Here is an 18058-nt window from a genome sequence, read left to right as displayed (position 1 = left end):
AGTCATCTCATTTGGGACTTCAAGCCTAAACTTGCCAAAATTAATAAAATTGGTTTTTATTTTCCATTTAGCTAGATAGCCTTGTCTATATGATCCACTGAAAAGAACCAAGGTGGCAAAGAGAAATAAGTGTTATAACTGAAATATACAAATTTCCCTAAAAGACCTCTAAAAATTAAATTATAAGATCATTGGATAGGTTTTATTACTTAGTTCCACTGTTGAGTGTAACTTCTTTTTGGTAAAAATTCATATGCAAAAATGATACAAATAACTTATTCTTTAAGTACAAATAACTTGAACTATTTTTCTAATGTAGATTACAAATTTATCTTGTCAAGCCTGTGGCCAAAACTACTATTCCAAGCAGATGGAATAGTATTGATTCTAAAACTTTATTGTATGTATGAATCACCTTGGGTACTTATTATAATAAAAGGACTGAATCCCAGGCTTCATTCTCAATGATTATGACTTACTCTGTATCTTAACCTTTATCCTTTTAAACATTCAGAAAAAATTATTTTGTAAAAAACAAATAGAATATTTGAAACTGTTTAGTTTTTACTTACTTGAAGTGAATCAGTTTTGAGTTTTCCTTTGTGCTCCTCAGATGAGCGCAACACTTCTCTGTACAGATCTGCTGCTGAGGCATACTCACCTACAGAATTAAAATGTATTTAAAGCATAAAAAAGTCACATATTTAACTCCCAATGTCATCTAGTTGTCTATTATCTAAAAACATCTACTGCAAAAATGTAACTTAGTAATTACAACGAAAAATGATTTTAAGTAATGAAATTTGGCTTGCTATCAATGATTGACCCCATAAAAAATGACTTATTATAGTTCCTTTTTTAATTCCATAGAACATAATGCCTTTGTATCATATTTATAATGTTTTAAAATTATATTGAAATATATTTACAATCAAATATATTTATGATGTTTTAATATTATACTAAAAAACAAAGTCTAGATTAACTTTTAATTTAGACAAATAATTTTCTTCTTATTGAAGTTAAAGGGTGCCAATTAGGAGGCATGTTTGACATTAAGGATAAATTTAGGGTAATTATGGGAATTTGTAAACAAATATTCAAGACACTATGATCAACCTACACATAATTCACAGAAAAATAATGTATTCTTCTTGAAAGCTATTTTTGCTCTTGGTATTAGGCCAAAATAATTTCCAATTAAAAAGTACATTTCAAAAACTTAGGGATCTTCTTTCCATTGTTGGTCACACATATCACAGTTGGTCTGAGATGTCTGCTGTTTTCTATTGTTCATAACTAGCAGCTCATTCAAATAAAACAATTCCAAGAGAATCAACTAAACTTAGGCTGGCAAACTATGGCCTATCTGACCCTCTGCATTTTTTTCAGGTCCATGAGCTAGAGAATGATTTTTACTAGTCGAAAAAATAAAAAATAATAATATTTTGTGATGTGAAAATTAAATTACATTAAATTTTAGGGTTGATGAATAAAGTTTTATTAGAGCCCAACTCTGCTCATTTGTTTTTGTACTGTCTGTGGCTGCTTCTGACTACAATAGCAGAGCTGAGTAAAAGTGCAGAGATGCTATGGTTTGCAATGCCTAAAACATTTACTATCTGGATCTTTACAGAAAAAGTTTGATGACAACTCAATGAAAGAAGAGCTGAAACCTTTTTAAGTGGCTTAAATAATAGAATCTACTTTATTTGCTATTTGGGTAAAAAGTCAAAACTGGTACATCATAAGTACAATTAAAAATCTAATAATGGTAAAATCATGAAACACAAAAAAGGTGTAGAGATCTTCTAGTTTCTGTTTGCTGATAAAGTTTTTTCTCTCAAGTATAACATATACTTTCTTTTACTAACATTTCACACTAGTTTTTTAAGATCATGTATTTAGGACTATGTTCATAGCTATAATGAACTTTCTATATAAACACCTTTGCAAATCCTAAGGTTAGTTCTCTCTTTTTTTCTGTGAAAGTGGATATATATATTTTAATTGAAGTGAAATACACATAAAATTTAACATTTCAACCATTTTAAAATGAGTAGTTCAGTGGCATGTCTATTGATACTGTTGTATCATTGGACATTGATACGGTTATACAAAACACTTGCTTTTTAAAAATTAAAAAAATAATTTTAAACACTTGCTTTTATATGACTGCTTTTTATATCTAGTTCTATCAGTTATTTAATAAAAAACTTTCTAAAACACACATTTTTTACAGGACTGCAGAGTCAGCCAATTTCTATTCATTTTGATGACGGAGAAGAATATTTTCATAATAATGAAGTCACACTATATAGAGTAACACTCAATTATCTTCACACGGTGGGTTTTCTTTTTTAGTTTTTAAGAGTCTTGATAGGCTGAGCGTGGTGGCTCAAGTCGGTAATCCTAGTACTCTGGGAGGTCGAGGTGGGTGGATTGCTTAAGGTCAGGAGTTTGAAACCAGCCTGAGCAAGAGTGAGACCCCATCTCTACTAAAAATAGAAAGAAATTAATTGGTCAACTAAAAATGTTAGTCCCAGCTACTTGGGAGGCTGAGGCAGAAGCATTGCTTGAGCCCAGGAGTTTGAGGTTGCTGTGATTGAGCTAGGCTGACGCCAGGGCACTCTAGCCCAGGCAACAGAGCAAGACTCTGTCTCAGAAGAAAAAAAAAAAAAAGATTATTTAAAAAAAAATAAAGAGTCTTGATAAAGGCTTTTGAAAAGACATAGATTACATTAGTGTTTATATATTACTTATAGAGAATAATTCATTTAATGATTCACCATTCATAATTATTATTTTTAAAGGAGGTATAATGAGCAGCTGAATTTGAACTATTTACTATAACATCTGCATTTATGTTATTTAAAAAAGACACAAAAATATGCATATTTGAGAAGATATAAAAATTTAAGTCAAATTTGGAGATCTGGAAATATCCATTCTTCACCACTTGATGGCACTAACATTTTCAAGTAAACAAACTAGATTTGATATTGCCATGCTAGTTTTCTCTAAAAATAGTATGCAGAAAACAAATTTTTCAAAATTATAATAATACAATGTATTTAATACCAATCAAGGAGGACTTTAGAATATACATTACAAATCATAATACATATTTGCATATAATACATGCAAATCTTTCAGAGTTTGACATTAATTTTAGATTTCTTTTAGAAGTCAGATCTTCACTGTCCCGTCTTTACATTGGAAGAGTCTAAATTATGTAAGTTAAATATGAAATGTTACATTTACATACCACTATGAAGTTAAGCAATGGAAACTAAAAATAGCAAACCCATTACAATTAAGTTTATAATTAAATTCAGAATATACATATCTTCTATTAATGGATTTTCTGGACCTACACTAGGAATGCAAAGGAAACCATGGAAAGAGCAGTGATGGTAGCTTCTATTATGCAATAGCATGGTATTTTGCCACACAGGAGCCAACTATATACTGACCTTGCTAGAGTGTGATAGTGTCTGGAAATGATCACATAAGAAACCTTTTTTCCTAGTATCTGTACCATACATAACTTCATAGCAGGGCAAGGCAATAATAAATTGGAAAAGGAGATAAGAAAAAAGGCCACAGGAGAAAATTAATTCACTAAGTTTTTGAATCATATCATAGAGTAAAATGAGGACTAGTTTTAAAATCAAGATGGGAAAGCTGAAATTTTTTTTTTTATTGTGACAATCTACAAATTCTATATTACTCCATTTTAGAAATTTTTGCCTGTGAAATTTCAACCTACAATAGACAGTATAATATTGAAGTTTACATACAAAAATTAAATATTCAACTTGAAATCAAGAGATCCAGGGCACATTCTGCCACTTATCAGTTGTAATCTTGAGAAAGCAACTAAGCCTTTCTGAACCTGTTTCCTTAAATGGGCATTATATCTCAATCACTGGGCAGTTATAAGGATAAAATAGCATATGCACATGAAAGTGTTATGCATAACGTAAAATGCTTATAGAAAAATAATCATTTCTCAGGTATGACGACAGATTTTAATGATCTGAAAATAAATAGTACATTCATTATTCATATATTTTCAAGGACAAACACACATATTTCTCATCTGCAATAGTCAAGTAGTCTAGATTTTAATCACAATTACTCCATTCAATTAATTTGGCACTGAGAAACTGGTATTAGACATGAGACACACATTTTCTCAATTTTTGCCTAATTATTTTCAAGTTAATGCAAAGGAAAGTTTATTTGCTTTTCCCATTTTCATTGGGTTGTTTCTTTATTATTGGGCTTTATTAGCGCTTTTTCAATTTCAGTTTCAAGTATTTTCTCAGATATGTTATTTGCAACTATTTTCTCCATTCAGTACCTTATTTTTCATTTTCTTGCTTTTTAAGAAATAGAGGTCATTAATTTTGAGGAAGGCAAATTTATGTTTTCTTCTTTTACAGATTGTGCTTTCTTTATATCTAAGAAATCTTTGCCTAATCCCAATCACATATTTCCATTGAAATACCTTTGCACTTTTGTTGAAAAATCAACTGATCACAAATAAGTTGGATTATTTCTGGACTCTATCCTTTGCCATTGGTCTACATGCCTCTCTTTATGCCAATGTCACATTGTCTTGATTATTGTAACTTTAAAAACAGTCCTGAAACAAGGTAATGCAAATCTTGTTTTGCTCTTTTCCAAAGTTGTTTTGGCTATTGTAGGTTCTTTGCCTTTCCATTTGAATTTTAGAATTAGCTTGTCAATTTCTAGAAATAGTCTGCTGAAATTTTGATGACATGGCTCTGTACAACTTGGGATGTACCGGCACCTTTATAATAAATGAGTCTTTTGATCCATAAACACAGTATAATAAGGCGTTAATTTCTCTCAGCAATATTTTGTTTTTCAATGTTTTATGCTTTTTTGTGTAGGTCTTGTACATTCTTATTCAAATTGATGCCTAAGTATTTCATATTTTCCGGTACTACTATGAATAGTATTGTTATAATTATGAAATGTTCATTCCTAGCAAATGGAAATAAAATTGATTTTTGTATATTCACTTTGTATCATACAATCTTATAAAATTCACTTACAAGTTCTAGTATTTTTCCTGCACAATCAAGTTGCAGTGCATAAAGACAAGATTGTTTACAGTTGTTCACTTTTAAAGACTAAGAGTAATAACTTCTAGCCATTTCTTTGTTCATATCCTCATTTCCTTAAAAAAGAACTTCTAAAAATGGAAATGTTTGGTCAAAGCATATGTAAACTTTGAAGGTTTTTGAAGCATTCTGCCTAACTGCTCTCTCATAAGTTTAACCCATTTAAATTGCAATCAGTAGTGTATGAGAATGTCTTTTAGGCGGGAATTTTGATTTCTGTTATAATTAACCTTCTACAGGAAGTATTTGGAAGAGTCAGCGATAACAAAGCAATCACCTTCTACCTTTAATGATATGGATGCCTGCTAAACCATTGAGGGCACAAACTAGCTGCCGATGTGCTTCTTCACATTCAGTTCCACATTTCTTTTGCAAAGATGTCAGCAGTTCTTCCATTGTCATGGTGCTAAAAGAAAAGACAGACTGTTCAAAACTAGAAAGAAATTCCCAAGCAATATTCAGTGGGAGTGTATATCACATGTGATCAAGAGTATGAGACTCCTACAGAATCTCTGCGATATCTTCAGCATTTTTTTCTTCACCTCCATTCCAGCTCAATTACCTGTATCTGATGCCACCATTCTTTCAGTTCTTCCCATTTTAGGATAGAGAGAATGGAAGTATTAATAGAATGTACTAGTTCCTTAAGTCGAAAGTACATCATGATGTATTTGAAATACTATGGGTGTTATAAGACTATCTGAATACCAGCATTGCAACTTAACTAATTAACGTCTTTGAACTTGAACACTTAACTTGAATATTTTTTTATCTATAAAAAAATGAAGATTCAAGGATCAAGCCAAATGCCATTTCCACCAGAAGACTGTTTAACTTTAGCCATTCATATACAAATTATTTCTATACTCTCATTGTTCACAGTAATTTGGATATACATCTTGTGAAATTTACCATGTTCACCTTGTATTTCAGAAATCTATTAATATAATTTTGTCATTTTTCCTTATTAGTCTATAATCTGCTTAAGGTCAAGGACAAAATCTAATCCTCTATCTCTTATAGCCTCAGGTGCTTTAAAAAAGGCCAGTTCCTGAGTCACAGTCTGATACATAAAAAAATTTCTAGGACACTAGAAATACTAAGAACACAAATTCCTTAATGTTTTCAGAAGGAATAATCAAATAAATATAGTTGTATAATTTTAAAGAAAATATTTAATGGTAATCTAATTAATTCCCTGATGTGGGAACCAAAATTATAATAAGAGCAAAATCCTTTCATATCTTGGAGTACAGCCAAAAAAATACCCCAAAACAACAAAAACCCCAACAATAACCCTAATTTTAAAAGAAATGTTCAAAACCATGAAAATAAATATGATGTGATTATCTTTCACAAATGAGATTCCATACCAAAGAAAAAAACACCACACCATTAAAAATAACTGACAACTCAGTTATAAGTCTTTGAATGAAACTGTGGGCCAGAAAGTTGATTGCTTAAATATTGTCTATTTTGATACTATCAATTGCAGTATAAGGACATTGATAATAAAACCTTTTTTGAAGTGGCAAGAACTCCCCACGAACAGCCTGTGGGTGGCAGCAGGCCTGCCTGAGCCTCAGCAACGGATACAGGATGGAGGTGACAGTCCTTCTGTCCAGGCTGCTGAGTTTGAGAGCCCAGTCAGAAATCTTCCTGAGTTTTACCACTGCATCCTGGCAGCACACCTCATGCTGACGGTGATAGAAATGCCTTTCCACTGGAGAAAAGTGGAGCCAGTGTATTTCTTCAGTCTGTGGTGGTATCTGGATCTATAAAGAGAGAAAAAAAAAAAAAAAAGATTTCACCTGAAAATTTAACTTCCCATCCCAAAGTTTCTTTTTTCCTATAATATACTTAGTCAATAAAAACTTATCATACTGACTTGGTCAATCACATCTTTCTTCGCAGACCTCCACAGTATCTTAGCAATAAAGCTGTAGAGATGCTGAGGATTCTTCTTACAGTAAGGGCGATAGAGAAGTCGAACCCACCAGTGTTTGACACAGTAAGGTTCAATACCAAGAAAGACCACTAACCCAAAAAGATCTGAAAAGATAAAAGAAAAAAAACACTTTGAGAATAACTGTTTCTGTATTTCTTCATAACTACTTTGAATAAGCATTTTTACAGGCATTACACAGTACATAGTAATTTCAATGAATTAAAATGTAGATTGTATAGGCTATTAAATCTGAAATTCAATTCCAATTCAATTTATACTTCTTGAGCATATATTTTGTTCTAAGTTTTGTGCAAGGTGCTAAAATGTTGTAAAGTTTATGGAACCATTATGCAAAGCTTATATTTAATTCCAAAGTCTGAAATTACCATCAGAGGTAAAACCAGAAAACTACTCAACTGAATGTGTTTGATAAGAGATATGTAAGAAATACCATTCAGTGAAACTAATAGATGCAAGAATTGTTGGATGAGGAAAAAAAGATTTCTAATCACATAGATAATATGGAAAATATTCTCTAAACCGACAGTCTTCATACCCTTTGATCTAATAATTCCATTTCTCAAAAATAAGCCTAAGACAATAAAAAATATAGACAACATTGACCATACAGTGATATTCATAGCAATAATATCAATATATAAAATAAAAATGACTCAAATAAAGAAATAAATTATGGTACCCCTATAAAATAGAACTATTTTTCTTTTCTGATCTAGTATCCCTTGCATTTCTTAGCTTTAAGCATGTGATACTTCTTATATATCTCTTGATTGTACATACTCAATTTTATATTTTATTTTTTCTCCACTTAACACATCTAAGTGGTTTTCTACATATTTATTTGTTATGAGTTATGGAAAACTGCTTAGGATGTAATGTTAAGTGAAAAAAAGGAACACAAAATTATGCGTGTAGTATGAGCTCATTTATATAGAAAAGACTGGATGTGGTTTTGTATTCAAGTGAAGACTACGGGTGAGTGTAATTTTCTTTATACTTTATCATATTGTTAAAATTTTCCACAATGGGTATAGATTCCCTTTACAAGCCATAAAAAAATAATATAAAATACCATGACCCTACCTACAACATCATTTTGAAGATGACCAACAAATATTTAGGTCGAACTTTGTTGTTTGCTGGGAGTTAGTAACATCTGAAAGAATCAAAGCATCACAGCCTATATGCAGAGATCACAGATTTTTTATTTTCAGTTCAAATCAATTGCCTACGTGCTAAGTCTTGAGATCCCAAAAGTGCCTCAAACTAAATCTGTCAAAATCAAGTTCATAATCTTTTCCCCTAGACATGCTTCTCTGCTGGTGTTATTCACTGGTGAAAATTGTTACTATCCATGGATTTATGCAAGTCAGAAATCTCAGCATCTCCTGACCTAATGTTAGGAAGGGATAAGGAGAGTGAAAGAGGAACAGATGTTTTGTCTATGAGAGGAGAATGTAAGAACTGATCAATTAAAAAGATGTAGAGAAAAAGCAAACTGGTGAGATGGTCAAAACCACAAATATCATGGACTGGCCAAATGCACACTAGGAGATTTCATTTGTCCTCAACTGACCCAGGGATCATTACCATCTAATTTGCATTGTGGTTTTGATCCCCCAGTGGGCTTTCAAAGGATTCTGGGAGAACACATGAACACAAACTAAGAGGGGATTTATATAAGAAAACCTATCAATCACCCAAGGGCAGGAAAGGGAAACTTCCTGAAGAGAGCAGGGGCAGTCCATTTATATAAAAACATGTGTGCTAAAAACCCAGGTCGTCTCCACTTGTAGAGATCGACTTGTTCCCTCTCTGGACCGTACTGTGCTTAATGCTTCGCTCACTTGTATCTGTTTGGCCTGCTCATTTATTCCGCTGACTCAGTCTCAGTAACCATTCTTCGATAAGAACCAGGAAACACACAAATCTGACACTATCACCAAGGCTTGCTAATCTTCCCCATCCACTTTTTTCTGTATCTTCAAGATAAACCTAGCCCAAAGCAAAAGTGCCAGCATCACTTGCCTAGATTACTTATTATAGCTATTTAACTCTAATACCATGTTTCCCAAAAAATAAGACCTACTCATAAAATAAGCCCTAGCAGGATTTCTAACCATTTGTGCAATATAAGCCCTACCCTGAAAATAAGACCTAGTGATGGGCATGGCTACGCAGCGTATCTGCACAACCCATGCATTTTGATGCGGAGCGGTAAAGAAGAGGAGCAGTCCTTCTCATCTGCACCATAGTGACAGCTACTAACCCAGAGGTGACTGGAAAGGTGAAAGGTGTGGGCAGCCCCACCAACAAGGTCGGCTCCCCCTGTCATGTCCTGGCTATCCTGTGCATGCTGCAAGCTAAGGCTTTGAGGGGAAAATAACACATCCCCTGAAAATAAGCCCTAGGGTGTCTTCTTGAGGAAAAATAAATATAAGACACTGTCTTATTTTCAGGGAAACATGGTATCTACTCTTATTTCCTTCTAAACCATCATCCACAATGCAACTAGAGTGATATTAGAAATATAAATCTAATCACAAGATGACTTCCAACAACTGTGTTTAAATGCTTTTAATAGCTCCTACAGTTCTTAAGAAAATAAATTCTTAATCATGGCTTATAACATCCTCCATGGTCCCATCTATAACCACCTATTTAGTGTCTCAATGTACTATTTTCCCTAGCTCTTGTGCTCTAGACATGCTAAAACTCTTTCAGTATTCTCCTTGCACATGATCTTTATATTTTCTGTTTTATCCACAAGAGAGAATTCTTCCCTCCCCTCTTTACCTACCTCATGTGAATATTTCAGATCTCAGATCAGGTGTCATTTCCTTCTGCATTCCTATTATGTGAATGTCACAGAACCAGATTTTTTTTATGAAACATGATATAGTTAGAATTTTATGTTTTTTTCATTTATAAAAGTTATCTTGATTGTAATTTAATATTTATTAAATACTTAATAAATATATCTTCCCTGCTAAGCTATAAGGTCAATAAAGCCAGGGACTTTACCTACTTTTGCTCATTATCCACTATGGTTTGAATGTGTCTCCCAAAAGTTCATGAGTTGGAAACTTAACCCCCAATGCCACAATGTTGGAAGGTGAGGCCTACTGAAGGTATGACTGGGTCATGAGGCAGGATTCCTCAAGAAAAGATTAATGTCATTATTATGGGAACAGGTTAGTTATTTCAAGACTGGGTTGTTATAAAACAAGTCCAGCTCCTGGCTCTTCTCTCTGTATCATGCACTCACGTCCGCCTTCTGCCCTTCCACCATGGGATAACCCTTCCCAGGCACCAGTGCTATGCTCTTGGACTTCCTAGCCTCCAGAACTATAAGCTAAATAAACTTCTTTTCTTTATCAATTACTCAATCTCTGGTATTCTGTTATAGCACCAGAAAAAAGTTATTTAAAATCAACACTTTCAAAGAAACTAAAATAAATAAATGACTACATAAAGGGAAAAAAAAAAAACAAAGGCTGAAGTGGAAGTAGCTATCATTCTTTGAATATTTACTATCTGCTAGGTACTGTGCTAAAATACTTTTTGTAAACTTTATTATAATTCATCTTTAAAACGCCTTAATTTACAACTAAAGAAAATAAGGATTTGTATGTTTAAGTAATTTGTTTATGGATATACAACTGAAAGTCAGGATATGAACCCAGGTTTATATATTCACCAAAGCCAAGGCTTTGTATATTATACAAGTAAGTATTTCATACAGACATGGGGTGAAGGGTGGAAGGAATGAGCAGCCTCTTTGACTTTCCAAGTAGATGACATTATTTCAGCCTGCCTGCAGAAACAACCTAAAGACCTGATAAATTATGAAACTATCCTACCCTCATTTCCTTCCTTAACATGTGGTCAATCTGGGATTCATAAGATCTCTGGGATGTTGCTAATTAATAAATCATCAAATCTGATTTACTTATCAGTCTAGCACAATGAGGTAGAGGTGAAGGGGTGCAATTTTACTCTCCAGGGGACATTTGGCAATGTCTGGAGACATTTGTGGGTGTCAGAACTGTAGGAGTGCTACTAGCATCTAGTGGGTAGAAGCTTAACATCCTAAAAATGGACAGGACAGCCTCCAATGAAAAAGAGTTATTTGGCCCAAAATGTCAATAGGGCCAAGCACAAAAAGAAAACAAAAGAGATTTCCACTTCCAAATACAACACAGTAAACCATGGGCAGGCTAACATTCCCACGTGTGACAACCAGAAAAATACAGATACATTGCAATAATCATAGTGTTAAAGATACCAGAGAGTTATGGAAACAAGGGGGAAAGATGAGTAAAATTCCAGAAAGTTTGGAAAAGTTATTTTTTAGGTGACTTACAGTATAAGGAAACTTTTGGGGGTGATAACCTTGTTGTGGAAATAGATTCATGGCTATCCACGTATGTCAAACCTTTTCAAATTTCACATTTGAAATATTTAGTTTTATTATATGTCACTTATAAACGACTTAAAGCTCAAACAACTCAATAAAGTTGTTTAAAAAAATTGAAGAATTTGAATGGTAGCAAGTGCTCGAAACACTTGTGCTGCCAATATCTTATATCTCTAAAAAACCTACATAGGAAACCGAGAAATTACTCACATTCCGTCAGCACTAAGATTAGAAAAAGTTACTCTGACAGCCATTTACTCTTTCTGTATCCCTTTAGATAACTTTTGAGCTGAATGAGACCTTCTTAATATTTAAATATCTGTAATATTGGCAGACCACTAAATTTGGTCTTTTAATGAGCCTGATATTATTTTATAAATATGTATCTTAATGTAACATTAAAATTATGTGAATATTTAAATATATACTTATCCATAGAAAACCTTTCCCCCCTAAAAATAATCATCAAAAAACATAGTTTTTAGGTCCAAGGAATGTATGTTGATATTTTTGTTTCAGGAGAATGATAAGTTATCCTGCTGAAAGCAAACATAATATGTGAAAATTTGGGTTTCCAGAAAGATAAATTTGAGTGGACTCCAAGTATATTTAAATTTTCTAATTTAATTGCATTTTAATAATAGCTTTTTAGGAAATTTATTACACAAAACAAGATTTACTTAAATGTTTAATTTTAAATATTCACAACTTGGATAAAGGTTTTAAAAATGCAGTGTCTGTTCTATGGAGAAAGTAACAACAAATGAGATTAATGTAGAAATATCATTATAATGTATGTGTGGAGGGGAGAAGACTAGATATAATGTAACTGTCCAAGAGGAATCACTGAAGGAATAATGGTATACATGCATATAGTCTGACATTATAGAGCTATTAAAAATTTATAACTTTTACAATTAGTAAAATTATGGTCCCATTATTAATGGATTCAGACAATGAAATCATAGTCCCTATTTGCAGAAACACAGCCAGTTGAAATTAATTCCTTTTCTCTCTCTTTCTTCCCCTCTCCTTTTTTAGTCAGATTCTTCTACTTCCCACTTTAGAACTCTGCTTTTAATTCAGACATATATCTACACTGTTTAGGCAGGTACAATAATTGTTTAACTTAGAACAATGGGACCATTCACTACATACCTGTCCTCATATACACAAACAGAAAAATCACCCAAGTACCATTTAAAAAGATGATGGCTTGAAACTATTAGGAGTTAACTGTAATATACATACATGTTCATCACTTAAATACGAATTTCAACAAATGTTAAGCACAACAATAATTTTTCCCACAAAAAACTGAAGCTTTTCAAATACATGCAATATGTGAGGAAATCATACATTACCTTCCAATCCTCTCTGTACTGGAGTGCCACTGATGCACCACCGATTAATCCCACTCAAACGCTGGGCCATTTCTGCAGCCTGATGAGAGAAATGTGAAATAAAAACAAACACACACATGAACAAACAAAAAAGACACAGAAGAACATAGAATTCAGACATATTGATGAAAATAGCCCATGAAAAGCTACACTTTGGGTGAGATCTACCTGCTTTTATTTACCACAATGTTGAGTGTCATATTCAATGGGCCATATTCCAGTACAGTGGTTCTCATTAGTGGGAGGCTGCCATGCAACTCACCTGAATTGGAGAAGTAGTTCAAGCATGTATAGAATGAAAAAACTCCCTGAATAATGGATACATCCCCTACATCATCCCATCCTTCAGATGCATTAATAGGTGTGATCCATAAATTCAGTTTAGGTTACAGAATGACCAAAGAAGACAGAATAAAGACATATGACAAAGGCCAAATCAAAATTCTATCCTTTAAAGTATTAATAGCATTTTCTTTTGCCATTTGGCCTCTCTGATTTAAAAAACTACCCAAATCAACTTTGGCCCAAAGCTATTAGCAACCAATACAAGAATCCTTCTGGTTAGCAGAAATGCTGAAACATTCCCTAAACATGGTTTACTTTGATCTACATGATGTATAAACTGACATCTCACTGAAATATAATGAGCATTGCATATAAAGCTATGATTCACAGTAACAAAATAATTCCAAAGGGTTATGTAGTTCATAGCCCAAGAGAAAAGCATATATAGTGTTTAACAGCAAACTTTTGAACAATATCAATACTATGGGTTAACTATGATTAAACTAATAAACTATTTAAGTTCCCCTCATCCCTTTCTCCTTTCTTCCCCAACCCTCAAAAGATTTTCCAAAAACTCTCACTTTTACTGCAGGACATTCAACCATCTGTGCTTCATCAAGGCAGATCCTCCACCACTCCACAGCTACTAGGGGGCTGGGAATAGCCATGTAGCGTTTCTGGTTCCGTAAGCGACGCCCATCCTCACTATTGCTATGTGGGATATCGACGTAGTTTAGTTCTGAACGAAGGACATCATAGGTAATGATAACTATATCCTGTTCTGCCAAAAAATGAGGCTGTAAAAAGCCATCTTTCTTCACTCCTTGATATACCTAAGAAATAATCAGTACAGACATAGTTATTGCAGAAAGGCTCGTCGAAGACAAATGAAATATTCATTAATATCCTTACTGAGCCCTTTCTATATGCTTAGGACCACATATGCTATAAGGCAGTTCTCACATCTGTTTAGAGAAAGACACATTGTAGTGTGGAGGACTAATAACATAAGGAATGTGAAAGGAACTGTAACAGAAGTAAATGTAACAGCACCACAGTGGAAATGCCAATTCTGTGACAGAGAAGGTGAATTCACAGAGGAGTTAAAATTTGAGGTATAACTTGAAGAACATTTAGGAGTTCTCAGAGATGGAAAAAGGGGGAAAGGACTATATACTGCTGGGGAAATGGAACATGTGGGAAAGCATGATGTTATGAAAAAGTAAAATAAGAGCTATTACTTAAAAAATATCTTTTAATGTTTCAGACACTGTACTAAGTACAATCTCTGAACTTCAACAACTCTGTTAGTAGTTGCTAATATTTCTAGCCCATGCATAAAAAAATAAACTGACTTGCTCAAAACTGATGGAGCTAAGACTCAGACCAAGGTTTGCCTCCTCAATGGTAAAAAACTGTTTTATTTACCACTGTATTCTCCATGCCGATGAGAGTGGATAAAATATAGAACACCTTTGGTAATATTTGTATGGAAAGAAGGAAGAACAAAAGTAGTGAAGTGTACTAATATTAATAAACAATATGACTAAATGACCACTTACTATGTGCCAGCACTTCATGAAATCATTTAATCTTCACAAGTCTGTGATTGGATACATTTTCAGAACTTAGCACAGTTCCTGGCACATAATAGGTGCTCAGTAAATATTTGTTGAATAAGTCCTTATTTTATAGATGAGGTAATTGAGGCTTGAGAAGATGATCCTGGAGCTAAGAGGTGACAGATCAGACAAGTAGCTACTATCACACAATGCTGCCTTTGAATTGTGTTTGTCTCTAAGAGTATAAATGCTTACACCAAGACTTTTTCCATTTATGTGATTGAGAATTTTAAAAAAAAGTTTTCACATATTTATGTCCAAAGTGCTTTAACTTCTGATGTCATAAAAGATAGACATTTTATTGTTCTTTTCTTTAGTCTTAATTTCTCTTCGAGCTCTGATTTAATATTACTTTGATATTATTAATTTTGGGATAAACAAAGCAACAAAGACTATAAAACTATTATAAAGAAGCAAAAATTTACATTTTCCTATCCCTCTTTAGCACAAATGACCTTACCAAGACTCGAAGAGATGATGACCTCACATGTCTATTGATCTCATCCACCCACTGGTGACAGATGGAACTTGGAGAGATTATTAGAGTTGCTCTTGTTGATACCGGCTCCATTGCAACAAGGCAGTGGGGGCAGTAAAAAGGCTTAACCTTCAGATTCTTCTCTTCATAATTCACACACTTTGCATGTTGCCACAGGTGACACTTCAGGCACTGAACACGTGGCTTACGGTCCATTTGGTCAAGCTCGCCACATATGCACTCAAAGCGATAATCAGCAGTGTTATAGGGACTCATGATATTAGAATGTGGCACATCACTAGCAGCAAGGTTTAAAGATTCACCATAGTCCTTTGCTTCATGTTCTTGTTTGAATTCAGAGACACATGTACTTTCAGATGTAGTAACATCAATAATTCCAGAGTCACTGGCAGCTGGACAATGACCTTGTGAATCAGAACTGCTATTTGGTTGACTTTTTCCTTTTCTTATGGATAGAATAGGCTTTTTCCTCAATTTACTACGATTTCTCTTGGCCTTATAATAGTAATAGTAAGGATCATCATCATCATCATCAGAGGTATTTGATGGCAAGTATTCAGAATCCGTGTCTTTGTTCCCTGATTTTCTAGATTCTTTCTGGATTTTCCTTGGACTCCCTACTGCCTATGAAAAAAAATAATATTTAATTAATTTATTTCAACATAATTACATTGCTGAAATTAAACTCCTGACTTTGTGTATGTACTTTACATAAAAATCTGGTAATCAGTCTTTATGCTACCCTTTTCCCTGAAGAGAATCACTCTTGATAAGTGGCTTCTAATCTACCCTCTATAAGAACCTTCCCTGTAGTCTACAGATCCCAAACAAAAGGAAGGCTGTACTACTATACAAGGAAGATTTGGAGAGATAAAGGGAAGATTAGGAAGCTAAAAGGAGCTACTGATATTTTGTAATTAGCCTCTTTGGATTCATAGTCTGCCTAAATCAATAAAAGACTAGTATTTTAGAGTACATAAATATACAAATTAGGGCAATTACAAAAATGCCAAGTACTAAAATATAGCATCCAAAGAAAGTAAAAGTTAACCTATTAGCTACTGCAATTAACAAGTAGATTCCTTCTCTCCTTTCCCTTTCTACCTGTGCCTTCTCTTGCAATTATTTATTGAATGCCAACTCTTATACCAGGAATTGTGTCAGATGCTAGGGATACAAATATGTACGAGATTTGTCTCTGGTCTCAAAGGGGTCTACTGGAAAAGTAAGAACAATAAAAAGTAAATCAATGCTACAGGAATGCCTAAGAGGTATATAATGCAGAGGGAACATGATAGGCAGGTAGGTGATGGTTTCCTCCAAGTGATATCAGAGCTAAGGGATGGTTTCCTCCAAGTGACATCAGAAGTGAGCTGAACAGAGGAATTAGGACACTTAACACAAATTCAATGGCATGAATTCAAAGTGTATTTCAGATTTTGGTGGCAGCACAGAAGTTCACTGCAGTCTTCTACACTGCCTGGGGATAATACTAGAGACTTCCTACTTCAGGAAAAAAGTTTTGTCTGCTGTTTTTCTCATAGTGGCCAATCTGGTAGCTCTGTATTTTGACTTGTTGTCATTAGTATTTTCTTGATTTATGTTTGCAAATATTGTGATTATTTTCCTAAAAGAAAATAAATTATTTTCCTAAAAGAAAATTGAAATTACTGGTCCAACAGAAACAGTCTTCTAACAAAATGCAAAAATTTTATAAGATCACATGTGGAAAATGAAAGCTTATATAAAAGATTTGAAATGTATATAAAGTGCTAATTTATATGCACATTTATATTTTATATATAAAATGTATATAAAGTATAAATTTAAAGTATTAATATTTTTAAAGTCTAAAACAAACTTTTTAACTGCTGACAGCAGCATGATAAAAATAGAGATATTATAAAGTATAATATGCTTAGACAACTAATTTTACAATTCATTTAATAGTATTTATTGAGTACTTGTTACGGACTAGCACTATTCTCTGGGCTTAATGGTAAGCAAAATAAAGTTTTTATTCTCATGGAGTTTATATTCACAAAGTAAAAAACACAATTCATAGCCATAAATGATTTTCTTAACTGGTTTGTTTTATCTTCAGATTGTAAGAGCTTCAGTGTCAAGGTGGGATCTCTCAACTAATTCTGTAAGGCATCACATATAGGTACTTAACAGAGCTTAACTTAAGTTCTGTTACCTGCTTTTTTGTTTTATCACATATATCCTCTTCCTTATAATTCTTCCCCAGTGTAAAAGTCCCAGAAAAACCATGGCCTTTGATCTGTTTCACAAGACCTTCGAAAATTAAACATTTCAGCATCCGTTTCAGAAGACTCCTGTTCCGTTGAACATCATATCTATATATAGAACTGACATATTTATAGATGGAAAGGATGGAGACTCCTTTTTTCCCATTCATTTCTTTCACAGCTGTCAGGATCATCACACGTGTAGCTGTATGTAAAAGGATATGCCAATTTAGTCAAAATAATTAAAATGAAAATAAAGCAAAAGTTGGTTAATCAATCTGCATTGAGAACTAAATTTTAAAAAAATCAAAGATTTACTGTAGTATAGTGCCATTTTGAAGAATATGTAATAAAAAATTATCTCAACACCTTAAGGAACAAATTACTATATAGAAATAATTTAAGGAAGATGACTTAATGCATATTAATTTGTTAATCTCACAAAACAA

The 18058-nt window shown here is 33.2% G+C and overlaps 1 protein-coding gene across 2 annotated transcripts in view; it reads right to left on the bottom strand.

Annotated features, from left to right (window-relative positions):
• Positions 1-18058, bottom strand: part of SHPRH (SNF2 histone linker PHD RING helicase) — an 82175-nt gene that overhangs the window by 43224 nt on the left and 20893 nt on the right. For both annotated transcript variants that reach the window (XM_076002889.1, XM_076002888.1), the window contains 8 exons: positions 17558-17814; positions 15319-15981; positions 13818-14069; positions 12913-12991; positions 7048-7211; positions 6678-6934; positions 5444-5565; positions 573-661 (listed from right to left, as the gene is read on the bottom strand). In XM_076002889.1, coding sequence (XP_075859004.1) covers positions 573-661; positions 5444-5565; positions 6678-6934; positions 7048-7211; positions 12913-12991; positions 13818-14069; positions 15319-15981; positions 17558-17814 — 1883 coding nt within the window. The remainder of the gene's footprint in view (positions 1-572; positions 662-5443; positions 5566-6677; positions 6935-7047; positions 7212-12912; positions 12992-13817; positions 14070-15318; positions 15982-17557; positions 17815-18058) is intronic.

The sequence above is a fragment of the Microcebus murinus genome, chromosome 5 (genome assembly GCF_040939455.1).
Source record: "Microcebus murinus isolate Inina chromosome 5, M.murinus_Inina_mat1.0, whole genome shotgun sequence".
NCBI classification, from domain to species: domain Eukaryota; kingdom Metazoa; phylum Chordata; class Mammalia; order Primates; family Cheirogaleidae; genus Microcebus; species Microcebus murinus.
The sequence above is the reverse complement of the archived record's forward strand: the minus strand, read 5'-3'. Positions and strand labels throughout refer to the sequence as shown.